At 40.7% G+C, this 27997-nt stretch overlaps 1 protein-coding gene and 1 long non-coding RNA gene across 2 annotated transcripts in view; one reads left to right on the forward strand and one right to left on the reverse strand.

The window, feature by feature from the left end:
- Col4a3 (collagen type IV alpha 3 chain) overlaps positions 1–27997 on the reverse strand; it is a 131264-nt gene that overhangs the window by 28459 nt on the left and 74808 nt on the right. Inside the window, exons 14-34 of the mRNA XM_059278362.1 lie at positions 27540–27602; positions 26663–26722; positions 25401–25445; positions 24672–24725; positions 22748–22789; positions 20859–20943; positions 20520–20555; positions 18800–18964; positions 18188–18280; positions 17632–17727; positions 16355–16425; positions 14905–15087; positions 13601–13769; positions 11746–11838; positions 11008–11109; positions 8984–9081; positions 8413–8563; positions 7983–8096; positions 6767–6934; positions 4822–4911; positions 4344–4478 (exon numbers count right to left, since the gene is read on the reverse strand). Coding sequence (XP_059134345.1) covers positions 4344–4478; positions 4822–4911; positions 6767–6934; positions 7983–8096; positions 8413–8563; positions 8984–9081; positions 11008–11109; positions 11746–11838; positions 13601–13769; positions 14905–15087; positions 16355–16425; positions 17632–17727; positions 18188–18280; positions 18800–18964; positions 20520–20555; positions 20859–20943; positions 22748–22789; positions 24672–24725; positions 25401–25445; positions 26663–26722; positions 27540–27602 — 2113 coding nt within the window. The remainder of the gene's footprint in view (positions 1–4343; positions 4479–4821; positions 4912–6766; positions 6935–7982; positions 8097–8412; positions 8564–8983; positions 9082–11007; positions 11110–11745; positions 11839–13600; positions 13770–14904; positions 15088–16354; positions 16426–17631; positions 17728–18187; positions 18281–18799; positions 18965–20519; positions 20556–20858; positions 20944–22747; positions 22790–24671; positions 24726–25400; positions 25446–26662; positions 26723–27539; positions 27603–27997) is intronic.
- LOC131923371 (uncharacterized) lies at positions 338–27918 on the forward strand. The gene is made up of 3 exons (XR_009382589.1): positions 338–551; positions 1782–1869; positions 27515–27918. It is a non-coding gene; the product is annotated as an uncharacterized LOC131923371 (long non-coding RNA).

Raw genomic sequence — 27997 nt, forward strand, 5'->3', positions numbered from 1 at the left:
AGCAGTAACACTGGGATTTGAACATAGTTTTTCATGGCTAGGAAGATCACCAACATTCCAGGACACCCCTCCATTCCTGAAACTTGACTTTGATCAATTTATTCTCCTTCTTATTTATACTCACTGATACTCTTTTATCAGCAGTCAATTACAAACTTCCTTAACTGCAATGGAACATTCTATAGTCTGTCCTTGGCTAGGCTCTGGCCTTTTCCTGTTTATACACTTATTTACATACGAATTAAGTAAGTTTCTAATTAACTGACATGTCTGGTGCTGTTTTCTGGGAATAAAAATAAGTCATGTTCTTCTTCCCAAGTTTTCAGCGCTTAATTGAGGAGACAGACAAGCAACAAACAAGCGCCACCCAGCGAGAGAAGTTCTGTGACACAGTTGAGCACAAGAGGCGACAAGGGAGAATTTCTGGAAGAGAGACTATTTTGTAGCTCAGCCTTGAAGACACACAGAGTATTGGATGAAGAAAGCGTGGAATGAGACAGGATTTCCAGGCTAGACAATAGCCTAGGCAAAGAAAGGAGTTGGGCCTTTGTGTGAGTTCTGGAGATTGAACTGAGGTCTTCAGGTTTACATAGAGTCATCTGGCAGGCCCTGGCTTGATTTTATATGGCTGGAGGACAAAGGACGGTTTGTATAACTGTAACAGTGTAACAATGTAAATCGTTAAAGGGTTATAAAAACAAACCAAGCCAAAGAAAAGTATACAATAGAGACCTCATATGGCCCACAAAACCTAACATGTACTACTTGGATGGAAACATTGTTTAGGTTTCATTAATGTTTCCTCCCCTACTCAACTGTTAGTTTCATTGTGACATGTATTCAGAACATAATAAAATGCCTAACACAGAGACATTAAAAAGGAACACATACATGGTATGTGACTGGAGACAAGACTTTGTATACAGTATAAGGAGACTGACTTCTTTCTAACACTCATTCCTTAATTTCACATATGAATACAATGTATTTAGATATTATCCACCCTTTCTTCCTCACTTCAACTCCTCCTGGATACACCCCTCCCTCCATATCCCTCTCTCAACTTCCTCTTCTTTTTCCTCCCCCTCTTCTTCCTCCTTTTAAAATAATCCCTTGGGTCCAATTAGTGCTGCCCATATGTGTATGGGTGTATGGTTCCATTCCCGGGAACATGGGCAAGCTGTCATGGGCCACACCACTGAAAAACAAAACAAAACAAAACAAACCCAGCTGGCCCTCTGTCTTGGTATTGTCAATTTGATGCAACCTAGAGTCACCTGGGAAGGGGGGGGACCTCAATTAAAGAATTGCCTTGATCAGGTTGGTCGGTGGCCACGTCTGTCAGAGATTGTGGTTGAGGTGGGAGGGCCCAGACTACAGAGAGTAACACCATCCTTAGACATGCTGGCCTGGATTATATGAGGAAAATAACTGAGCAAGAAAGAGAGGAGCCAGTAACCATCATTCCTCCATGGTTTCTGCTTCAGTTTCTTCTTGAGTTCCTGCCCTGACTTCCCTTAATGTTGGATTATGACCTGGAAGAGTAAGCAAAAAAAAAGCCCCTTCCTCCCCAAGTTGCCTTTGGTCAGAGCAAACTAGAATACTCTCCCTCCTTCAGTGACCACCAACTGCCAGGAGGTCTTCTGCTGGGAGTGGGAGCCTCAGAAAGCCTTGGAGCCAACGGTGACTTGCTCGTCTGAGTCCCACTTACAAAGCCTTATTCATGGAGGCTCCTCTGACTACTGCGTTCGCTGAGTTTTCTGCTTCTCTTATCTCTCCAGTATTTGAGGTTCAGAGAGCTGAGAGCACATCACAAGAAGGACAGGTGTGACCATAGGAACCAGCTGCTTCTTCTCACAGTGACACTAGGTAAGCACACTGGGTAAGGGACTTGACTTCTCAAGTCCTATGTGTGAAATGAGATTAGCAATGACCACCTGATTTCTCAATGACATGAGATCTTTCTCCACCAGACCCACCTCCTTGACTTATCGTGAGAATGAGTAGATATTTATCAGTCATACAGCAGTACCTAAACATGATGATACATACGCTTTGGTTAAATGTATAATATTTCTCCTTTATGCCTTACATTGTTCGTGTTCTTTTTGTATATATATATCTATTTAGACTCCTCAAAGTAATGGCAGCCACTACTGATTTGTACCCTCCATGTTACTTCCACATTTGGAATGAATGTCTCTGTGTTTGAAATCCACATTTTAAAAAAGGAGGTGTGTCCTGGCACCCCAGTACTCAAGAGATTTAAGTCAGGAGAATCTTGAGTTTGAGACCAACCTGGCTACGTAATGAATTCAAGGCCACTATGGACTATATAATGAGGTTCTGTCTCAAAAACATACTTAAAAAATGGATCATGCAAATATTAGAGAGGCTTAGATAATACGTTCCCTTTTGCTATTCTTGAATCTGTGATCCTCAGCTTTGCATTGAAAATGCTGTGACAACCTACACCTTCACCACGTTGCTTAAGTAAATGATAACTCCCACCTCCTAGCTTTCCCCTATCAAAAATAATACATCTTATAAATTAATCTTTCCCAAAGATCACTCATTTTCTCTGTTGGCCAGTTGCTTGGATTTGGTCTTTCTTCAGAGTTTGTCGTATGTCAATTCCAGAAAGCTCTTTGGCGTGCCTGAAGAGATCAGTCTTTCTAGCATGGGCTATGCAGAATTTGTGTTTTGAGACAAGGTCTCACCTAAGCAGCCTTGGCTGACCTGGAACTTCATGTGTAGACCAGGCTGGCCTTGAACTCCCAAATGGAGCAGTCTTTATCTCATGAGTATTTGGATTAAAGGCATGCACTACCACAAAAATTCTGGCTCCATGCAGAATTTTCAAAGCAGATATTCTTTCAGTTTATAAATATTTATGTGCCAAGCATACCAATATTATTGGTGACCATCCGATTTTTCAAAGCACATCAAAATTTTCTCTACTATAATGTGGTTCTGCAAGCCATGGTACATTTTTTTTTTAATGTTTTCTGTTCTGTGAGAATTTAGCTGCAAAGGAAATGTTTTACCCAGAAATTCTCTGTTTGTCTACAGTTGCTTGAGATGCAATCTGATCAAGAAGACTATATCTGAGCCTGCTTACAATTTGGCTTGATACTGATTATATAATCTTATGATAAAAAAAAAAAAACAGCTGCAAAGCCAGGTAACTTGAAATAATTTGAATGGCTTTGACTTTTAGCCCAATAGCCACACCTAACAAGGAACCATATGCTAAAAGACTAAAGTTCAAGATAACATATTTTTTCTTACTGTTATTTTCTGAGGATTTTTGAAGATGAGAAGATGTTTTTCGATGCGTTCAGAAAAATCTATCCTGATAGTTAACAAAATAAAGTAGAGTTTGGAGCAGAGGTTTCCATTTCAACCAGAAAAACTGTTCTGTAGCTGTTTTTTATTTTTGTTTTTGTTTATTTTTTGAGAGAAGATCTTACTCTGTAGCCCAGGTTACCTTCAAACTCACAATCCTCCTGCCTCAGCCTCCTGAATGCTGGGATTACAAGCTTGTGCCATTAAATCTGGCCACCTGGCTGGCTCAGAGAATTTTTTAAAAAAAATAATATTAATGACTTATTTTTTTGTAATGATTTATATAAGGCCATTTTCATGCAGGAATATAAGTTACTTTGAGCAGATTCCCCTCCAGACCCCGCCACACTCTCCTTTTTTACCCTCTGCTCCCATTAATCTTCTTTGTTTCCTTCGACAGTTTGCATATATGTTCCATTTCATATGCACTATATGAAAATGTTTATAAGTTTAAAATCTAGGATCCACACATGAGAGAAAACATACGGTATTTGTCTGAGACTGAATTAACTAACTTAATGTAGTTATCGTGGGTCACATCCATTTTCCTGTGAATGTCCTAACCTTGTTCTTCCTCTTTCTTCTGAAAATAATTGCACTATGTGCACACACCACAGCGTCCATCCCTCTGTTGAAGGACCCCTAGGTTGGCTCTATAACTTTGGTATCATGAATAGTGATGCACTGAACATTGCTGGGTAGACGTCAGAGAGACAGATGTCATATTTTCATATACATCTCAAAAAACTGGGCTTTGAGGCTTATGATTAAAAGAATCAACTAGTGTCTATTTAAATACAGAAGGCCAGAATGTAAATGAATTTAGTAATAAAAAGAATGCGTTCAGTGAGTAACATAGTATTGTTCATGCTTGGCTTCCAAATGGCTGTGTGACTGGACAGGTGAATCAGCACAGTCCTCATTTGTCAACTAAAGTTGACAGGTAGTTTCTTAGTCCAAGAATCAGCCGACTCTAAACTCAAAAATTTCTTTACCTTTGAGCCCAGCTTCTCCTTTGTCCCCTTTTAAGTATGGAAGTTGGGAAGGCCCAGGAATCCCCTTCTCTCCTCGTTCACCTTTGGCTCCCGGGCGTCCTCTTTCGCCTTTTATTCCTGGGATTCCAGGGCTACCTGACAGGCAGGAGTAATGACATCAGGTCTTCAACTCACGACTAGTGTACCAGAAACCAAAGTTTAGCAGAGTGCATAATAAAACAGAACAAAAGTGTGAACAGCGCTGAGAGCTTGATCGTGTTTCTGAACACACAGCCACTCAACAGTGATGGTGTAAGCTTGCAGGGTGAAAATGACACCCATTCAAATGGGAGGAGGGAATACAAAACACAGAAAAAAAATCAAATATGCTCTCCACTCACAAATAGTTTTTCTTAAATAACAAATGTCATTTATTTTGTGACTAAGTAAGTGAACACTATCCATACTGCATGCCACTGAGAAAGACATCATCACTCACCTCTCTGCCCCTGTGAACCTGGTTTCCCAGGAGGCCCTGGAGGGCCAGCAATTCCAGGATAGCCCATCATCCCAAGCTCTCCTTTCTCGCCTGTGGGGACAGATTAACACAAAGCACTCCATGATGTATAGAATATGAAAAACAAAATATTCTAGAAAATAAAATAATGTATACAGAGAAGTTGGGAGTGAATGGTTTTTGTAAGTTGGAAAATAACAAACTTGGTGTAAGAGATGGGTCAATGTCTTTTAAAATTTCACTGGCCTGTGTTTCGTGGCAGCCAATCACACCACGGTTGACAACAGATGCCCTGAACTTCTGGTGCATTGGCCATCTTACCTCCTTCCCAGTACAACTTTCATTTGACTCTTTCACAGTACTGAATCAACTTAGGTTTTTCTTAATTTTTTTTTTAAAAAAGTAGTATTCTAAGTGATAAGGTTTTGTTCTGACATTTTCATTTATGTATGCCATTATACTTTGTCCTTATTCCTCCTAAAAGTTGGTTTTTAAGTGTGGTTTTTATGGCTCGCTCCTGTTATGGGAGATGTGAGTCTAGTGCCAAGAACAGAGCTGACTCCAAAAAGCCTGCTCATGCACCAGGAATGGATCCTGATCCTATTGCCAGGGGGCCCCTTAAACAGATCAAGTTTCACAATTGTCTCACTTATGCAGAGGGCCTAGTCCAGTCCCGTTGGAGGCTCCACAGCTGTTGGTCTAAATTTCATGAGTTCCCACTAGTTTGGTTTGGTTGTCTCTGTAGGTTTCCCCATCATGATCTTGATGCCCCTTGCTCATAGAATCCCTCTTCTCTCTCTTTGACTAGACTCCTGGAGCTCGGCCTGGCCTTACCTTCTTGTAGGAGGGAATAGGGGGTAGTTGGGAGGGGGAGGCTGGAGGGGTGGGAGCAGGGAAGAGGAAGATCTTTGATTGGTATGTAAAATGAATAAAAAAATTTTTTTAATTAAAAAAGATTAAAATATATTTAAAAAAATTAAAAAAAAGAATAGAGCTGGCACATAAGAGAAGCCCAGTATTAGGAACCAAAGTATAATGTGTCTGTTAAGCCATTATCCTGGTCTCCTCCCTGGAAGGGAGACCAGTGGAGTCCTTATGTCCTGAAAAAACCGAATGTTCTTTACAAATGAAGGAATGATAAAATAACCACAAATTACAAAGAATTAGGAGATATAATATTATGGACAGTTCTGTAACCACACTGTAGATGACTTAGATACAATGGGCAAATTTCTAGAGTAGCACAGAACCAAAACGGACTCACAAATTAGTAGAAAATCAGCTAGAACTGTTTCTAACCATTATAAATTTACATCGAACTGATCATTATGTGTATGGGTGGGTGCCTGAAGAGGCTAGAAGAGGATGGCAGATCCCCTGGAGCTGGAGTCATAGGGGGTCATAGCTACCTGCTGTGGATCACTGGGGCAAATATCAAGTGGTCTTAACTGCTAAGCCATCTCTCCAGACCCCAAACTGATAATATAAAGACTTTCCACAAAAAAAGAGTCTAGACCCAGATGACTTCACCAATGAACTCTATCAAGTGGTCAAGGAGTAGTAATTCTTTATAATTTCTTCAAGGAAATACTACAGGAAAACTCATTTCCAGCCTGTTCTTTACAGGGCCAGCATTGACTGAAACAGGATAGAGCCATCACAAGAAAACTGGCCAGTGTTCCTTGTAAATATAAATGCAAAAACCTCAACAAAATACTAGTTGGTATCTTACAATATGCAAAATTACTCCAAAATAGACATATCCATTACATTTTAATTATAAAATGTAATGGTTCTATTCTCCTGCTCTCCTGCCCCTTGATCCTTCCCTCTTAAAATAATTAAGGAGAAAAAGCATACAGTAGGCAGAGTCACCTGAGGGGGAAAACATGGAAGGAGACTTAGAAGACAATGTCACAAAGGATACCTGGTGGCCCTGGGAATCCTGGAGTTCCTGGATATCCTTTTTGGCCAGGTGGTCCCATCTCACCTGGATGACCTGGCATTCCTGGTAACCCAGGTTCTCCAGGGACTCCTGATCTGTCCAAGCCTGGGATGCCAGGGTCTCCCTTTGGCCCCGAATCACCTCTTCTACCTACAGATGAATAGATGAAGAGATGAATGAGTTACCTCCAGATGAATAGATAGATAAATAACTTAACAAATGCTTTCCCTACTTCCTCCAAAAGTATTTTAGTGTTGATTGTTTAGCTACATGATGTTGGGTAGACAGCACACTTATCTGTGTGTTTGTTTATTGTCTCCCCCTAAAATTTCCCAGCTTCCCATTGCTCTAACAGTATACATTTCAGGGCTCACGCAGTGATGAAGGCAGAACACTTATGTCGATTTCTGAATGCTGAGGTGCATTCTGGGACTGTGCTTTATGCCGTTTCCCAGTCTCTCACCTTAGACCTACATAGCAGCTCCCAAGAAGAGAACTCCCATATGCTTCTGCAAACAGTAGTGCCACTGTAATAAGTAAGGTGTTGGCCAAGAATTTATCTGTGACGGATAAGCAGAACGCTAGTCTACAGACATTAACGGAGTTCTAGAGAACTTTCCCTAGGAGCCATTACCAGATCTGGTTGAAAGGGTCCAAGTAGGTAGAGTGTATTTCATAACACCTACTTTGGTCATGCAATCTTACTCACTTGGGTTTATTTTCATAAATCTTGGTTTCATGTTGCTTATGAAGTAATCAAATACATGTTTGGGTTTATAACTAAGCAGGTAGCTTTGTGTACGTTTTCTTTATTTTAATCATCATAAAGTTACTATTTCCTTATAGAAGTTTTAAAAGTAAAATATTGACTGAAAGTTTATTTATATGAATATGTAGTAATGATTCATCTACTTGCCAATTTATCTTTATCATCTAATCTGTTGATAGAGTTCATATTTCCTTACATAAAAGGGACAAATCAAGTCACTATGTTAAGTTTGAGTCTCTTAGTATTACCAGTACACACTGCTATTGGGAACATCCATAAAACCCAGGCTCAGATTTCCAAAAGAACATGTTTTGCTGAACAGCAGTCAGGACTTGTTGCTGGACAGTTTCCATATTAAACAGCAAAGAACAGAGCCAGAGGCCACATCATCTGCCCACCTAGTTTCTGAATGGGAGGCCTTCCTCTTACCTGGTTGCCCTTTCAATCCATTTAAGCCTGGAAGTCCTTGGGCACCCCTGGGTCCCTGGGTACACCTCCCTGGGGGCCCTTTTGCTCCAGGTGGTCCAGGCTGTCCTGGGTCTCCTGCAATAGAGAGTCCAGGAGTTTGATCAGGTGCTGAAGTCCAAGGTCCCAGTGCTGCTGTCCCCACATCTTTCTGTAATGTCACCTTCCCAAACCAGACCTATATTTAATACCGTCAGTATGCTTGTATGGAGGACACTCGTGAAAAAGGGAAGAAGTAAGGAGGGGATGAACATAGAACAGTCACACTGAATGGAAAAAGAACTAGGCCTTTTTAAAAACTGATTTATTCACTGAGATGGAAATGCTTAGCGCCCCTTGGAACACCTGCAGTGGAGCTCACTGAGGAGAAAGGTAATCACACTTGGCATGGTACCTGGAGGCCCATCAAGGCCATCTTTTCCTGGAGTTCCAGGGAGGCCTGGAAATCCAGGGAGTCCAATGTCTCCATTTTCCCCGGAATCGCCTCTTTCTCCTGGAAAGCCAGGTTTTCCTGGTTCCCCGGGTGTGCCTACTCCTGGTTCTCCCTGTAGCAGAGACATTAGGTTAGTGCTCCCAACGGAGTGCTTCTCAGGTCTACTTGCTAGAGATGCTCCAAATTAGTTTGCATAGACACTACAGTTCAACAAATATTTCCCTTTCAACTCTAGACAATGACCTGCCACAAAATCCTGCTTCAGAATATGCAGTACACATTTCATCGAAGAGAGTGTGAGTGTCCCTATGTACTCTGAATGTTTATGAAGTCATTAGTAAAGGAATAGAAATGCAAGTTTCCACTGGAACTTAAACATTAATATCTACAATTATTCTGAAAAATCCATACCGTTATCTATAAATATACTGACAATTCCTAAGTCCCAAGTGTCTTGTCTGATAAGGGCATAGCAACTGCTGATTATAATTGCCCCTCCCTGAACTCAGTCTGTGTTTTAGTCATAGCAGACCTTGGCTCCTGGGTGGCCTGGCTCTCCAGGACGGCCTGGTTTTCCTCTTTCCCCAGGATGACCAGGTGATCCTTTTGTTCCTGGGAAACCTTGATCTCCTATAGAAAACACAAAACAAAAGCAATAAACATTAGAGACTAGTCTCATAGAAAGTTTATGAGTAATATTTCCTTCATCAAATACATTTATGAGGCATCCAGGTAGAGAGATGTTTGTATGAAAGCTTGGATGATAATAAAACAACTGATAAATTAGCAATTTAGAAGCAAAAACAAACAAAAGACTGAGTTCCAAGTCCAATTGCATTGGCTCTGAAAATTGTTGCAATTAAAAAAAAAAGACTTAAACCTCAACTTATCAAAATGCAGCGTTATGGAGCCCAGGCCCAATAGAGCCATCTGTAATACAACTCCCTGTCCTCTAGCTCTTAGGCTAGTTCTGCTTTCCATAACTTGCTGTGTTTGTCCAGAGAGTGAATCCAGAGTTGCTAAATTAGCATGAAAGTTATTAATAGAGGGTCCAGGAAGGACTAGGCAAAATATGGGCCAGACTCCATTACTTTATGAAGGAAAAAAATCCATGAAATTAGAGTCAAACTTGCTTTTGGGATTGTAATTTCATTTACTAAATATTCCCTTACTTGGGTAGAACTGATGTACAGTAGTCAACAATGACTTATTAACAAGAGGTAAAATATCAAAACGATTGTATTTTTTGTTTGTATTTTTTGTTATTATTTTTGTTTGTTTTTCAAGACAGGGTTTCTCTGTGTAACAGTTCTGGCTGTCCTGGAACTCACTTTGTAGGCCAGGATGACCTCAAACTCACTGAGATCTGCCTGCCTCTGCCTCCCAAGTGCTGGGATTAAAGGCGTGTGCCACCAAACAATTTAGGCAAGTGTGAACCAAACATGACAGTATTGTAAAGCCTACAGTTCTAAGTAATAGTCCAGAGCCTGAGTTTGTTTTATACAAATCCTGGCCAGGATTTTGTTTGATGTGCTTATCTGAGGAGCCACTCAAGTTATTATTCAATAATATCTGGAGTTTTCAGAGTGTTTCTATTTTGATGAAAACAGCATCTTTCTTTTTTCTCGTCGAAAAGATTTATCATCTTAAGATTATGTATATGTATGTGGGCATGTGAATACACGTGCCAATGCACACAGAGACCGGAGACACCAGGTTCCCCCTGGAGCTAGAGTTACAAGGAGGTGTGAGACGCCTGGCACAGGTTCTGGGTATCAAACTCTAGTCCTCTGTAAGAGCAATATATGTTTTTACCTGCTCAGCCATCTTTCCAGCCCCCAGCATATTTTCCTAAAGCAAAATAACTACTCTAATTATTTTCATGCTCGTAGGGAAGCCTAGGGTTTTTTGTTTTGCTTGATGCTATGGAACGAATCTAGAGCCTCGTCCATGCTAAACACAGACTCTACTGCTGTACTATAGCCCCATCCCAATTAGTGATTTAATAGTTAATTTCTTACTTAAAAATGTGTGAAGTCAAGAAATATATAAATCTAAGAAGTGCAGAATTAAATAAAAAAATTCTTATGGCCAGAAACAATTGCTATTACCATTTTAGTGAGTTACCTTCCAAGGTTTTTTGTTTGTTTGTGTGCTTTTTAAAAAGTATGATTGGTGGGCCCGTGTGATGGCTCAGCATATAAAAGTTTCCTGCTGCTGATCCTGATGACCTTAGTTTGACCCCCGGGACTCGCATGGTAGAAAGAGAGAATGGAGTCTGGAAATTGTCCCCTAACTTCTACATGTACTCCCTACCCCTATCGCACACAAAATAAATAAGTCAAAATGTAAAAAGAAAAAGTATGATTGAGATAGTATTGTATGAATCAATGTGAATTCTGTCTTTTCACCCGATATCATCTTAAGACTTCTGAAGAGTCTCGGAAAGCATCATTTTGGCAGCACATTATAGGTATTTCCTATTTTATTCACTACTCATGGTTATAGCTTCAAAATATCCACATTGAACCTTCTATTTTACAGTTTTTAATTTACCCTTAGGTCCTGGAGGCCCAGGAAATCCAATTCCTGGGATTCCTGGTTCACCATCAGGTCCGGGAAGACCAGGATCACATCTTCCCACAGGTCCAGGCAAACCTTAAAAACACGTACATGCACAGTCAGTGACTTTTCTCCATTTGTTTTCCAAAAGAAATGTCTGTGTTCTACGCATCCTCCCAGCGCTTCCGGGAAATTGTGAAATAGTTTTTAACATAAGCTCAGCCGCCTTTCTCCATAGTCTTATCCAGTGGACTAGAGGTCAGGAGCTGCTAGAATTTTAAAAGTAAAACTTCATTCCTTAAGAAGCTGCTAAATGTCTTGAATTGTACGTTTTCCTCTGAAGAACAAAATTGAATTTCAAATCACTTTAGCAGAGAACAACAAGTTTCAAATGAAGTTGCTTTGGGAAACACCTTGATCCGTAGGGGAGAAGTTGCTTGCTCTCCCACCAGAAGTCATGGGGACCATTCTGCTCTATAACCTCTGTAAGCAACTGTATCAGTTCCCTTTTGGAACTGTGACACCAGGAGTACCAGGGGAGCAAGTGAGTAAGCTCAAAGGACCGGAGAAAGCCTCCTGCCAACCTGCTTTTCAGAATGGTTCCCACTGGTACTCTCTTTCAGACCCGACGAATTTATTTTTTTTTCCCCTTATAATGGGAGTAGTATTTTCTCAGGAAAATGAGAGTACCGTCTGAAGTCGTGGACTATATTTGGCAGGAGGAGTACTCACCAGGCAGACCTCGGCGGCCAGCCTGACCAGGAGGCCCTGGAGGTCCTGGGGGACCTGGAACTGGTGTTGACATACTAGGTTCTCCTTTAGGACCTTTGGGGAAAAAAACATGATTATGACATTGGGTTGCGTATTAAAGTATATTTTTACAACAGTGAGAAATATGATGAGGGGGTTATAAACACATCCCAAGGAAAATCAAACCAATCCCTCTTTTTATGGGTTTCAAAAGTAGTTTCGTGGTAACCAGTCTGTAGAAACATTACTAATTGATCTGTAAATATTTACAGACATCTGTCTAACACTTGCTTTAATTGATACCCCAGCAGGCTTGTTTCAGAAATAAATACTACGAATGAGGTTGGAGAATAGTGACGGGGTACCAGCTTATCGGATGGTTGGTATTCATGGAAAGCTAGTGTGGTATATTGAACAAAACAGCAAATGTGACTGGGCATGTTCGGCTCGGGTTTGAAGCTTGGCACTGCTATTTGCAAGCCCCATGAGCTTGGACACATTTCTTAACCTCTTTGAGAAGTTCCTTATCTGTCACTGTGGAAATAATGATGACCTGGCGGATAAAGATTCAAGGCAATGTTCTGAACATAGGGACCAATGTTAAACCATGTTTGTGATCAGTGTTCTCACAGTCGTATATTAATAAAAAATATAATTCCAGTACACAACGGGAAATTTTGACAATGTATTTTATGATCATGAGCTCCTTCATTTAGATTCATATTTAGAAAGAATAGAAGAGGGTTGGATGAAGGATTAAACAGGAGTCAATAAACTATACAAAGGTCCAGACAGTAAATAATTTGTGTTTTGTAGTCCTGATCTGTTACAATCACATTAACTCTGTCCTTGTGCAGCAGCCATAGAGAACACAGAAGTGTGGTTAAATTCCAATAACCTCATGTATGGACACTGTGATTTGGAATTTATAAATTTTTATGTGTAACAGAATGTTGTTAGAATTTTCTTCAGTTGTTAAAAAAAATGTAGGAATGGTTCTTAACTTTTGGACCACATAAAATCCACTGATGGGCTAGGTTTGGACTTCCATACAGTGTGCTAAGTCCCTGGATTAGAACAGCAGCCTCCAAAGTAAAATAAATAAATAAATATAATAAAGTAAGCTTTATATACATGTGGATGAAAGTATGTATTCATTTGATGACATAAACGAACACTCTGGAGTGGTACCCAAATCTTGCTATAGAGAATATGCTATGATGATCTGGACAGCATGGGTTTCCTAGCAATCTCTGTTTAAAGTGACAATAAATGACGCTAAATGACCACACAGGCATTACTTGTTGAGAGCACTCCACTATAAGAACCTGTTTGTCCTGGACAGAGAATTACTTTCGGTACCTGTAGGTGCCCAAAATCATATGGGCTTTAAAATTATTATCAATGATTTTTCATGTATCTTAGCTATTTTGAAGTTTTGTTTGTAACTTGGAGTCACAGATCCAAGACTTCTTCAGATCAATTAATTCATTTTATCTTAATTTAATTTAGTTAGTTTTTTTGTTTGTTTTTTGCTTTTTTGCCTCTCCTGAGTGTCTTGTGATGAGTTCTACTCAACCCTTGAAAAGCATTCATTCTGTGTATTGATATCAGTCATAGATGCTGATGATTACAGAAGTTTCAGATGAGCTGCCTGAGACAGGGAAATTAGATTTTCTCTGTCATGTCTTTACTTGTCCTTTCTCAGTCTCTGAGGAGACATATTTGGCAGGAACAAATTTACATATATATTCATTAGTTCTGAAGGAGCTTTGTTGACTGTGGGAACCATCCCCCACTTCACAGAGAAGCAAGACTGGAAAAAAAACTAACCAACCGGCTTCTCCAGGTGGTCCCGGGGCTCCAGGAGCTCCTTGCGTTCCCTTTGGACCTGTTTCTCCTTGAGGTCCATAGCCCGGTGGTCCAGTTGGTCCTGCAGGTCCTGGGGGCCCTGGGGATCCAGGAGCCCCTGGAGGTCCCTGGTCTCCTTTCCTTCCACTCAGGGCCTGTGACAACAGGAACGTGTTTGGTAGTGTCTCAGTTCAGTATCTCCTTACCACAGATTAGTATTAGCCCAAATAGGGGGACAAGCAAGACTGTCCTGGAATCCCTGGTCCTGTAGATGCGCCACGAAAAACTGCCTACCATATACATTCGAGGGAGTCAGATTCACCTTGCTAAGTAATCTGTAAATGAGTGATGTGTGTGTGTGTGTGTGTGTGTGTGTGTGTAAATCTTCAAACTTGCTTACCAAGTTTTGTCAAACTGTCCCACATGAGATGATTTTTATTAGATAAATCTGATTAACCCTTTGGAAAAGCAGAAAAGCTGGCATTTTGCAGATTAATTTGGGCAAACTTCTCACAGGTACATCGAGGGAGACCCGTGGTGTGTCACTCTATGACATTTTCAGTTGAATGTGTGTGAAATTCTATCCCGTTAAAAGAATAACATTTGCATGAACTGAAGTGTTTTAAACATTTTAGCTCTTCTTTTGACGAACAGATCTTTAAATATTTTATCTTTTATGCATTTAGGATAAGAATGACCCCAGAAATGCTCACTAAAAATTTCCTTTGCTAGTAATTTTCTCTTCTTTCCTTTTCCCTTTCTCCTTTTCATCCCTGCCCCTCTCCTTCTTATTTTTTTTGAGACTGGATCTCACATAGCTCATGTTGGCCTAGGACTTCCTATGTAGCTAAGAATGACCTTGAACTTCTGCTATGATTTCCTCCCTGCTTGGATTACAGCCATGTGCCATCATGCCCCATTTATCCCCTGTGGAAGATCGAATCCGGAGCTTCCTCTGTGCTAGGAAGGGCTCTTCCAACTGAGCCATATCTTAGTCCCATTTTTGGTGCTTTTCTACAGGTGAATTTGATCCACATAATGAGATTCAGGGTGTGAACCAGAGTCGTTACCAGTGTAAAGTTTCAATTGGGCTAAGCCTTTGAAAGGAGCTTATTTATTTTGTCAAAATACTATATATTTGCTTGGGTTATTAGTGCTATTTTGAGGATGCCTTGTTCTATGGCTAGAGTGAAGAACTACATATTTTTGGTGATCATGTTATCTCCTAATTTCTGAGCATTTTACTACAGAGTGGGAAAAATATTTAAAAAAATATTCCCAAATACGAACCGGTTCCCCCCTAGGTCCTGGAGATCCCTTTGCTCCTGGTCTTCCAGGAGTTCCATCGAAGCCCTTTCTCCCTGGCTGACCTCTGAGCCCAGGATCGCCTGGGTCACCCACTTGCCCCCAGGGTAGAGGTGTTTCACCTTTGCTTCCTTTCAGTCCTGGATGCCCTTGGTCACCTGGGAATCCCTATGGCGACACAAAAGTGAGTCAGCTTTCTGTTTTGGTAGCACTGTCCTTGGTCAGTCTTAAAAACATTATCAATAAGAACCTTTTAATTTTAATAAACATGGATTCCCCCTAAAACACACTTAATATTTATATGTTGACAGACAAAAGTAGCTGTATGTTTATATAAAACACCTCGTATACACATACTATTAAATAATATCTCATTGATTAGTTATTGCAACACAAAGACCCATGACACCACTCTCTGTAGAGTAGACAGCCCAGTGCCCCTATCACAGAATGCCCATGTGCCCTCCCTAGTCTCTGAGTCTATCTTGGGCTCTAGTGGTAAATACTAGAACATGGATATCTTTTAGCATACATTGCTTTTGGTGTGTGTGTGTGTGTGTGTGTGTGTGTGTGTGTGTGTGTGTGTGTGTGTGTGTGGTGCTTTCAAGACAGTCTCAAACTGTGGACCAGGCTGACACTGAAGTCACAGTAATCCTGTCTCAGTATCCAGTGTTAGGATTACAAGTATAAGCCACCAAGCTTAACTGTTAACATGATTTTTTTTGTCTCACAAATATAATGTCAAACATTTTATTTATTTTGTTTTGCTTTTGAACTTCCCAAACTTAAAAAGGAGTCACCTAGACAGTACAAGTCAATGTGATACAAACAATAATTACTTCATCGACGTAGCTGCAGAAATTCTACATGCCATACCATCATCATAATTCAGACTACGTTTGAATGTTGATACAGTCTAACATGCATCTCTTAGTTGTCAAATATAGCTTTCTGATTCATTATAATAATGAATAGGATTAATAGCAGGATTATATATAACATAGTATAATGACAGATGATCAGTAGTTTTAACAGCTATATTGAGGTATAAATTACATACCATAAAATTGATCACATATGTATAAATATATAATTATGTACCAGTAAAATCCAATGATATTAACCATAATAAGCATTAAAACATCTTCATTGCTCCCCTAGTTACCCTCAACCCATCTAGTGTCAAAACCTGTTTCTGTACTCAGCCCCAGGCAATGATTTCCCTTCTATCTCTGCAGTCACTAAAAATGACATATGGATAAATAAATGCACTGAATTGCTTATTTTCTCAACAAGCGCCTGCAAAGCACCTTCGATTTTCTGAGTTAAAAACCTAACACCTCCTTTGACTGCTGACCCATGTGTGATGCAGCCATACTCCCAGAGGGCTCAGCTTTCCAAGCTGACGCTCAAGTTTATAACCATGAAATCTTACTGCAAATCCTGGGAGACCTGCGCTTCCAGGGGACCCTGGGTTTCCTTTCATACCAGGTGCACCTCGTTCTCCTGCAAAGCAATTTATTATGATCTGTTGAACAGAGCAGTGCAGTGTATGGAGAAAACACAACGTCTCCTGGTGAGGACAGAAAGAGAATTTCCATCCTACAACATCCAAGCAGCCAAAAGTTGTCAACCAGGACACTTAGATCCCAGCTTCCTAGTCCTCTCAACCTTGTAATTTTATTTTTCTTATAATAAAAATAATATATGTGCTCATTGAAAGAAAGCTATATAGGAGAAAATGAGAACTGTAAATCTACCATCAGAAAGTCAATGTTGGCTCAATTTTAGTACATATTAAAAATTTTTACATCTATAAATTCATCAGACTCATGTGTATACCACTTTAGAATCATACAACATACATATCAATATGTGTAGATGTATCGATCACTTGAAAACTATTTTGACTATTATCTGACCAGGCTATCAATTTTTTTTTTTTAGTTAACTGCTGCTTTTCGTCATAGAAGTTACATCTTCGACTTTTAGCTATTGTCATCGATGATAAACGAGTACCCTCATCTGATCAGCTCTCCAAACGTGTGATTCTTTTGTCTGTCCACGGATGGAAAGCTAACATAGCCAATGATGTCTTTCCCCTTCACAAACTGATTTAGCAATTTTTTGAATTAGCAATGGACCTAATATAAAATAAAACAACTTGAGATTTTAAATAAAAATCTTTTTTATGAAGAAGAACTTAAAATGCTGGGGTGTGATAGAGGGAAGCCGGATGACTGGCAGGCCTCTAAAATGCCCCCTTCAGGCTTCCTTTAAATCTTTCTTACCGCTGTGGCCCCCAGAGCTGTGGGCACAGCTGCTAGGTTTTTTTTTTTTTTTTTAATTGCATCCACATCCTTACAAGAAAAAATAAATACTGCATATGTCCTCAACTCTCTCAAAACTGGGACTGAAAAGGGCTGTGTGTTTGGCAAAGTAGTTCCCTTGCTTTATCTGTGGGTTCCCTGCAGGACTCTTTACAGTTCCCAGGTGAGGAGAGTCTTCACTAGAATTCATCTACCCAAATGGAACTGGGAAAAAATAATACCACGCTTATGACATTTTGGCTGCCTTCATGGTAACATAGTGCCTTCAGAACTCTCTAAGTTCATTATGACATCCAGGCAACCCAACACCCTTTCTAATGCCCCAGCCTGTTTACTTTTCTGTCCTTACAAAGCTACAAATTTTCATGCAAATTGTCCATACCTGGGATTCCTTTGACACCATCTAATCCTGGCAATCCGGGGGGACCAGGGGGCCCTGGGATGCAAGGGCACTGTGTACACGGGAGGCCTGGCTCTCCTGCGAGGGGACAGTGAACAGCTGTCACTGTCACACAGAGCAGCCACACAGAGCAGTCAGAAAGGACAGGTAGTCCCCACCCACCAGCATTTATTTAAACATTTTTTTTCAATGTTGTGAAACTAACCACTGTTTTCATTTACATTTACACGCACACTCTCTTGTAAGCTATGACTTTTTGAGAGAGGAAAGTCAAGAATCTACACAAAGCATCTACTGTTTCAGTTTCTCCCTGTGCACGTAGAATAGACTCTCACTTCAGGCTCAGCCAGCCATTTATTGGCTGCTAAATGAATTACCAACTTACAGATAAGTGAATATTTCCAGGTAATTTGTTTGGAAAAGAAGTCATTCTCTGACTATTTGAAATCACTGCTGCTTAGAGAGGGAAAAAAGAAAACCAGGGAAACGGAGATGGAAGGGAACTTTTTAAATAGAACAACGCTGGGTTTGAACAAACCTTTGGGCCCATCAACTCCTGGGTCTCCTGGAGGTCCTATATTGCCTGGCACTCCGTGGTCACCAGGTGGACCTGGGTGAAAAACAACGTCACCTAGGAAAAGACACCATCAGAGATCAGGTTTTTTTTTTTTTGGTGGGGGGGTTGGGTATATCAGTGGTTAGAATGCTGTCTAACACACAAGAGATGCATGAGGCCCTGGGTTCAACTATCAACATTGACACAACACAAAAGAACAGCAACAACACTACCATCAAACACACCATACACACACACACACACACACACACACACACACACACACACAGAGTTCATTTTTATTTGTGTTTTTCCCGAAAAGCAAAACTTAAATACATATATGATTTTACATGCATTTCCTTCATCCTTCTGGTGGAAGCTGAATCTTTAGAAGTTTTTCTACAACTGGGAAGATGCATGCTGACCAGCCCTTATAAAGATGCATTGTTTTATTTATACTTTCTAGGACTATACACCAGCACATGTGACTGTGTCTGAGTTTAGATGATTTGATGTGGTGGTTCTTAGGAAGTTCTGTGGCACCTATCTGCCATAGGGTAATGAACTCCTAAATACTCCATTTTACATCTTTACCTGGACGTCCGGGAGGTCCTGGTGGGCCTGGCGGACCTGGGGAACCAGGGCAGCCCAGGGGTCCAGGAGGGCCCATAGTGTCTTTTCCAGGGGGTCCTCTTTCCCCTTTCCTTCCTTTCTGGCCTGGCCATCCAGGGGGTCCTCTGAGGCCAGGCCTTGACAGTCCTTGGAAGAAAGAGCCATTTGTAATGTTTTATTTTTCTTCTGACTACTATGTTTATTTTCCAGTTGAAAACAGAAAGATACAGTCTTATTTATAAGAGCTGTACAGTTGATAAAGCATGCAAAATAAAAAGTGAATATCCTTCCTTCCTTGGTGGCCTTGTTAGATGATGTCATATTAAGACAATGTGTAAAACAGCCCATTCCAACAAGAAGACTCATCTGATTTATTACAAGTAGCCAAGTCTGGGATGTGCTGTAGACATTATGTACGAGGACTTGTGAGGAATTCTTGCATGTGTGTTATTTTATAGATTTTTTTAAATTAGAGACTAGAGGTTGCTTAATTTTGACACTCCCAAATGAGAAAGAACAAGTTGTAATTAAAATGTATTTCCACCATAAAAAGGTGGGGAAGGCGGGCATGTCTACGTAGAGATGCTAGGCTAGATGGCATAGACCCAACTCTAGTCTAAATCACCAGTGTTGTGAAGAGGGGCCATCTTGAACTTCTGCCTCATAAACAATTGAACTATTTAGAGGAGTGATATCACCATCAACAAGCTAAGAAACCAGCTGGGTTTTTAATTGCGCCTAAAATAAAATTCTTCTGATCGTTATCTGCTTCAGAATCTTGTAATTTTCTGTTCACTGTCTTCTTAAAGGAGACAGTGCTTTCCTTAGGGTCTTGGGGTGGAGAAGGAAGTCTTCTTAAATCCTTATTTAGATGCTGCTCATTCTAGCTTCAGGAGATACCCACTGCTGACATGTATACATAAGTGTATACACATGTGTGTATGTAGCAGGTATATACAGGCACACACAATAATTGTCAATTTCTGTATCTGTTAAATTTGCTTCTTTTTAAAAAGAACATGGCACAGTCACCACTGATGGGTTCTTGTGAACTCATCTCTAATGCTATTCTTTATCTCCTGGAGGGTAAACATTCAAATGACTCAGAGATGCAAATGTAAAGCTTTACAGAAAAAGTGCCAGACATGGTGGCGCATACTTTAATCCCAGTACTCAAGGAGGCAGAGGCAGGAGGATCTCTGAGCTCCAGGACAGTCTGGTCTACAGAGTGAGTTCCAGGACAGCCAGGTCTGTACAGGTAAACTGTCTTGAAAAACCAAAACAAAAAAATAAACAACAACAACAACAACAAAAAACGAAAACAACTTTATAGAAAAAGTTTAATTATAATGTAGGCATCCCTGTAGACCTTGTATTATTGGACAAAAATGATTATAACAAACCTAGTTGCTGTGACATCAGAATTATCTATCTTTGTGCTACCTCTGCGGATCAGGGTTCCTGCTCATACTTCAAAGTTATATGCTTATACTTAAAATTGAGAATGACTTCATCAGTTTGTTTCAACGCCTGAAACTTTTCCAACATTGCCCACAAAGATAACTGTTAAAGAGCTAGAAACACATTTAAATCAATACATGGAAATTTGTCTTTTATTAACAATATGAACTTACAAAAACAGTGTTTTTTTTCTCCCTTATTAATACCATTTTTATGTGTACTCAAAGAAACACAAACATACCAGGACTTCCAGGAACTCCAGGGGGACCACTAGGACCTGGGAACACATACATCAATTAAAATTGTTTGTCAAGTTATGGGTGCTCCCTGTCCATTATTTAAATCTTCTATGATGACATCACTGTAGTAACCATTCAACTTTTAAGGTATACCACTAACATAATTTTCATGTAAAATATGAAAATTTGAAAACACAAAAAGATATATCCACTGATGTAAAGTAGGAATTCCCCTTCCTCCCTCCCCTGGAAACTATCATAGTTCTATAAATAAATACAGCTCATCACTTTGAAAGGAAGACACAATGATGGTAAAGGCTTGGGAAGAAGTATGTCCTCACCCTGTGGACCACGAGCACCTTTGGGCCCAGGTGGGCCTGGCATTCCTTTGTCTCCCTTTTCCAGGTGTGCATCATAATATTCTGTCTTAAAGGGGAAGGCAAAGAATAAATAAGTAAGAAATAGTTACTGGAGGATTGCTCACCAACCCTATTACTTCAGTCTCTTCATTTTGGCCTAAAAAAGTATTTCCTTGTTTTCCTGAGTTCAGAGGATTTTATATTAGCAGAAATATAGTGGCCATGCCCATACAGTGTATAAATGTAAAGACAAAAATAACCTTTCTGTTATCATCAGTTATATCCTAGGTTTTCAGCTAGAACTACATTTAATTTAATTACATTTTTTAAAAGTTATTTTTTTGTTCTGTGACGGTAATCAAACTCAGGGCCTTGTGCATGTAAGCACTGGGCCACAGGGCTATATCCTTATCCCTAGAAATACATTTGATGATGTGATTCACCTAAGAAATTTATTTATTTGTTGACTTAAAAAATAAAGTAACAAGAACTTTTATTTAGGCTTCATATATCAAATCACATAAGTTATTAGTAACAAAGACATAATAGTGATCATCATAGGTTCCACAGTTATGTGTATTGGTCTGTTGGATATTGGAGTCTGCTACAGTTTATAATTTCACAGAGTAAAGTAGCCCATCACGTTTTCCTGCAATTCCACAAAAGCTATTTTTTTTGGGGGGGACTTATATCTGAAAGAGAAAGATACAGATTTTTGGGACCCGCCTTCATTCAGTGAGTTAAGTTATGTAGCTTGGGGGTCTGAGAACTGCATTTTAAAAAATGACTTTTTTTTTTTATTGACGTGAGGGTTTGCCTGCGTGTATATATGTATACCACTCATGCGTTCAGCACCCAGAGACCAGAAGAGGGCATTGGATCCCCTGGAACTGGAGTTATAGATGGTTATGAACCATCATGTTTGTGCTGGGAGCCAAGCCTTTGCAAAGACAAGTTAACTGATTTTTTTAAACTGCCAACACATCTCTTCAGCATCTCACTTATTGCTTGTGTGTGTGTGTGGGGGGAGGGCGGGGGTTGGGGTATGTGCATGTAGGTGCAGATTCCCAAAGTGGCTAGAGGCTCAGATCCCTTGAAGCTGGGGTCACGGGTGCTGCCCAGTGTGGGTGTTAGGAACCAAACTCAGGTCCCCTGAAAGAGCAATAAGCACTCTTAATCTCCCTCCAGCCTGAGAATTCTAGTTTTAACAAGATGCATCCCGTGACCCTTTGTGGATCCTGGGTCATTTTTACAGCCTGTGAAGTCAGACACAGAAACCCTGCTCAGCACATTGGCCAGGAGACTGACTGCTTTGGAAGAACGAGTAGATCTGAAAGCCAGCGGTCCCTCTCACTCTTCTCATGAGCCCCGTGTCATCAAACTCATGTCTGTGCTAGGCAGAGTGAAGCTCCCAGGGCAATGGAGCTTCGGTTGTAGGGACTGCTTCTTGCTGACCTGCCTTAAACCCATGGCTGAGCTTTAGCTGCCTGCTATTAAAAGTGGGCCATGCAAAAAGAAGGACCTGGCTCTTTTGTCCCTAGGTCCCCCTGCTGTCTTCAACAGCAGCCTTCTTCATACACTTTGAGAACGCAGGATCACCTTGAACAAATTGTGACAAGATGAAGGTTTTTTTTTTTTTTGTCCTGTTCAGAGTCCAAGATGGGCTTTATTAGTGCATTCTAGGGACCAAACACAATCAAATCAAAATATTTACCCATTGCCAAATGGGTAAATAATGACAACAACTGGTTTTTGCCTGGGCTTGATAAAAAATGTCAATGCTCTCATACTCATCATAACAGTTAATGAGAAATGCTGGTTCAAAACTTGCTTAGTACTTGAAAGACATTGTTATCTCTAGTTACACTTACTGGACCAGGAAATCCTGGAGGGCCAATGTCTCCTTTCCATCCCTGCATAGAAAGACAGTTACAGGTGAATGAATATGCAAGCACAAAGTAGCATAGTTAAAAACAAATGCAAGGTTCGACAACAAGTTAATAGTCATGGTCCTGTCATTGAGGTATAATGTACAAACCAGATTACAGAGGCATTGCCTTTAAATCATCTTCCTGGCCAGCCTTTGTCTAGGTGGAGTTTGTCTACAAGGCTGGGAAGAAGGGATGTGAGCCTGTCTGTCCTCCACCTTCCTTCTATGCCCCCTTTACCATGCGGTCATAACCCTTGCACGTCCATGTTCTCACACAGACTGTAGTTGTAGGACAGTCAGGCCAGGGTTGCAGTTAATGCCCAATGTACCCAACCTCCTTTGTTTCAAGAGGGGCAATCCAAAATTCTGCCAGGACTGATTATTAAAAGGCACATTTGAATCTGAACATATATCTTTGCATATGTGAATTATCTGTGAACATCGGCGGCGTATCAGAAGCAGGTGGTGTGGAATACACTACACAGTTAGCTGATTGTGACCTTTCAGGGACACATGACCCAGGCTGAGATTCCAGGGTCCAGACTACACAACCTCAATGACCAGATGGATTCCTGCTGTTGTGGGCCTTTTCTGATCTCCTCCTCCTAAGGAGCTGATACTTCACTAGAGAGTGCTGAGCCAGCTAGCCTCAACTTCAACCACACAGAACAGTGTTTTAGCTCTTTCTTGAGAACCTTCTCGACACGTTCATCTGTCCTTTCATCTTAGCAAATATGCTTAACAGCTAAGATTTTTTCTGGCTCCTATTATTATTTTATTCTCCAGCATTCAAAGAAATGTGATTAAAAAAAAGACTACAAACATCTTTCATTTCTTTTCAAACTACTATCAATTATCAACAAAATAAGTTTGTGTTATTCCATGGGGGAAATCCCCCTGTTGGACACAAGAGTGAACCATCGTGCTTTACGAAAGCACAGACATCACCATGGTAACCAGCACTGTAGAGAGAGATGCAGAGGGAAGGGCCCAAGAGGAGGAGTCTTTTTCCACAGGTCTGACAGACTATCTGGTCAGCATCCATAGCCCTCACTTCATGTGCTTATCATCTGTCACTGAGGACTGAGAACATGTCACTTGATGATCCTCTTAGATTCCTGAACAAAGGTCAGGTCACAACGTTTAACCACAATACTTTGTTAACAGAAACATAATTAAAAAAAAAAAAAAAAGAAAGAAAAAGCAATATGGGCGGGCAAGATGGCTCAGTGAGTAAAGGTGCTTGCCACCAAGCCTGACGATCCAAGTTTGATTCCCCAAACCCACACAGTAGAAGCGAGGAGCAACTCCCAACAAGTTGTCCTCTGACCTCCACAAGTGGGCTCTGATTCGTGTGTCCTCTCCCCAAAAATAAATAAATTGAAATGAAAAGGAGTACAACAACAACAACAACAAAATCTAAAGGAAATTGAAATTTAGAAAGACAGACTGGAAGGGATCTGTGAACCACAACATGTGAGATCTTGGATGACATTCAAGGGAAAAGTAACCATTGTCGGAAGGTGGTGGAGAAGGGAAGAGGGTCCGCGAAAGCCTGCCATGAGAGAGGTGTTCCACAAAAGACAACCTTCTCGTCTGTGAAATGGGACTCACACCCATTTCCCAACAGTGACTTTGGGATCAAGTAGGAATATCTGAGAAGCATTTGCCTGGGCACATGAAATGCTCAGTAATACTGACAGCTTTTATATATATATATATATCCCTTGGAAGACAGACTCAAAAGTTCTCTTCAATTCACCATCGGCTAACATATTTTTATAAAACCTGTGATTGCAATTCCTTGTTCCTGGGAAGGTAGGCGATGCCCAACCAGTTGGAAAAGGCTGAAGAGGGGCTGTTACCTTAATGCCAGTTTCACCCATTAGCCCAGGAAGGCCCCTGTTGCCCTTGGCTCCCTGTAGAAAAGATCAAAGGGCAGGAGATCAGAAGACACGAGGCAATTGCATCTGTATGAAGCATGTGCAGTCTGAACTTATTCAATTTTTAAATATTTCAAATTTATTTTCAAAATCCATATGTAATACTTGTACAAACATTTGGTATACAATGTGATATTTCAAGATCACATTGGTTGTGATCTATATAGTCACATTGTGTCTACTAGATTGTGTACTTTGTGTGTTGATCAGGTCAGGGAACTAGCATATCTACTCCCTCAATTGTCTATCATTTCATTGGTGTTAAAAAATCCTCTAAACTATTTTCAAGTAGACAACACATCGTTGTTGATTATAGTTACCTTACTGTGGACTGTGCCTGGGAATACATGTAACTCCTGTACCCACTAACTAACCACTTTCTCTCCCTCCAACTCACCACCTTCCCAGCCTCTGATAACTACTTGGCTACTCTGAGAGATCAGCTGCTGTGGACACCATATCTGAGAAAGTCACGCAGTACTGGTCTTGCTGTGTCTGGCATAGCATTAAGTGTGTTTAGTTGACCTTTCCACAGTGGGTCTGTAGGACCATGCGTAGTCCGCAAAAGCTGAAATTACCTGATGACTCTCAAATTGACCTTCATCTATGACTATCACTGCTGCTTCCATGAGATCAACAGGCAAGTTTTACCTGAGTGCCAGAAAAGCCAGGAGCACCGTCTTTTCCAGGTTTTCCCTAAAAATAAACAAACAAACAGAAAAAAACCCACTTAAGTTTTAGTAAAGTTAAACTGGTTGACTTTAGTAAACAGAAAACATCCATGGCACGATCTCCTTTTTGACAGCAGGCAAGAAAGCCCCAGGGAGGTTCCTCACTGATTTTATAAGGTAAGACTCCTAATCTTATAGGCAGCGGGCATCTCTTACCAGGGCAGGTGGAAGCCAGGTAGGATCAGTGATTTTAGAGTCAAAAGGAGGGAGGGAAGGAGATAGGTAAGTTTTGAGTGGAGTTCTTTTCTCATCCTGATATTAGAAGGAGACTCAGGGGAGCACCAGACAGAGAGGTACATGAGAAATTTAGAAAGAAGGCTATGTATGTTTACTTATTGATTTGAAATACAACTTCTTAAATTCTAGATAAATATTTAAATAGTGTGGTGTCTGAGCAGACATGGCTGGAAGATGAAATGTTATGGTATGGATCCTTTCTGATAGTATTAAAAATCAGGCAAGCTGGAATCATTTTTCCTTGAACATCCCCACTCTACTTTCTTTTCAACCCATGCTTTTTAGGGTTTTTACATGCTGTATCTATCTGTTTAAATCTTCCAAAATGGAGCCGAGTGGGGAAGTGGGCCTCCATTGCTTCTGTATTCCCAGCATCCCACTTCCAGACACACTGTACCCTACTTTCTTTGGGAGCTGGTCTGTCTCCACTCTGGCTGGTTCGGATGTGTTCTCATCCACAGGAGCCCAATGACTAGCCAATCAGGGACCCTTTCCTGTGGCTGCAGCCATTGTTGCAGTGTGAGACACATGAGCAAGCTAGGCCAATCCAATGCAATCTTTGGAGTTTTCTATAGGTGTGTGTGTGTGTGTGTGTGTGTGTGTGTGTGTGTGTGTGTGTGTGTGTGTGTAGTTTCTTCTCAGATGTCATTAGCCTGAAGTTGTCTGGGGCTGTACCTTGCTCCTTTCCCCTTTCACAGAAGATGGTCATTTTTTTGGACAGAATAGGCCTGGTACCCAGAGAAGAACCCCAGCTTCCAGGCTCAGTCCCTGGGGCTTGTTCTAGTCTTGAACTTTTCAGATATTTGGAAAAATAAATCCCACCTACCCAAACTTAAAAACAAACAAATGAACACTGTTGCTAGTTGGAGCATCTCATTCTGTAACCCAAAGAGTCCCAAGTCCTGCCTTCCCTGGGCTGAACATGGTGCTGAATTGCCACCTTACCCTTGGACCAGGCTCTCCAGGCACACCCTTTTCTGATCCGTAGGAGTCTCCAGGTGGCCCCTGTGTGATCAGAGTTATGAAATGCTTTATAAATGGACTTTCTAATTTTGTACTTTCATTGATTAAAAAAAATCTGTCCCTTCTATTGGCCATATTTAAAATGAAATAATCTAAAAGAGAAATCTTATTACAAGAAGTAGTTTTATCTTAAAAATTGTGGTAGGAATGCTGAAGTGTAGCTGTTCACAGTGCATGGCTTCTGGCAGGGGTGGGGTGGGGAAGGACTCAGTTTTCTTTAAGGAGCTGGCCACTGGGACTTTGACCACGCTCCAGTGAGTATATGGGTAACACAAATTGGACTTGGTATTTCTTCTTCTTCTTCTTCTTTTGTTTTTAAGGAGGTCATAAAGGTCAGGGGTGGACCTGGGAGGACAGGGACGTGAACGTGATTGGGGTGCATTATGTGAAATTTCCAAATAATCAATAAAAGAATTAGTTTTAAATAGATACTCAAAAGCAGGTGCTATAGGCAAGTCAGACATAAAATAGTGCAGAGATTTCACCTAGAAAAGGCCTCAAGACAATTCTAGAATATTCCTGGGCTCTGTGTTTTAGTTAGTATCAATATTTAAAGGTTGAACATTCATCAAAATAAGGATAACGATTGTACTCGGTTACTGACAAAGAATAAGGCACAAAGGTGGTAGGGTGTGTGTTCAGAGGAGTAGCAGGAGCGGGAGAGGGGGGTCGTGGGTGGATATAATCAAGATACATTGTATACCTGTATAAAATTGTCGGGGAATAAAAATAATCTCAACAATACGTACTAAGGTTCTGTTTTATGTGTCACAGGAAGAAAATGACTTAAATGACCTACCGGAGGTCCAGGACGTCCAGGTTCACCCATCTCTCCCTTGTCTCCTTTCTCCCCCTGGAAATCCTGTCGTAAGCACAGTTCAAGGTCATTATCACAAACCAAGCGAATGAGATTCGAGGAGCCGAATTTGGAAATACCCTCTGTCCAGTGAGACTAGGTGTGAAAACCAAGACTGGGCCCCAAGACGACAGCAGCGCACTGGCTTTTCCTGTGTCTCATCTTTCACATTGTACACAGGAGCTTACATTAACACTGTTGCAATCTTTAAAAGAAAAAGTATCCTTTGTGCATCCCCAGGAGAAATATTCTTTGTCAGTTACTATTACATCTGCCAGCCAATAAAGGTGCAAGATCAGAGTTCTTCTAAAACTCAGTTTCTAATCATCCACTAAAACTCGGTTTCTAATCATCCACTATGGTAAATGAAAATATATAACACAGGAAAACCAAACATCACA

Source organism: Peromyscus eremicus, chromosome 13 (genome assembly GCF_949786415.1).
Source record: "Peromyscus eremicus chromosome 13, PerEre_H2_v1, whole genome shotgun sequence".
NCBI classification, from domain to species: domain Eukaryota; kingdom Metazoa; phylum Chordata; class Mammalia; order Rodentia; family Cricetidae; genus Peromyscus; species Peromyscus eremicus.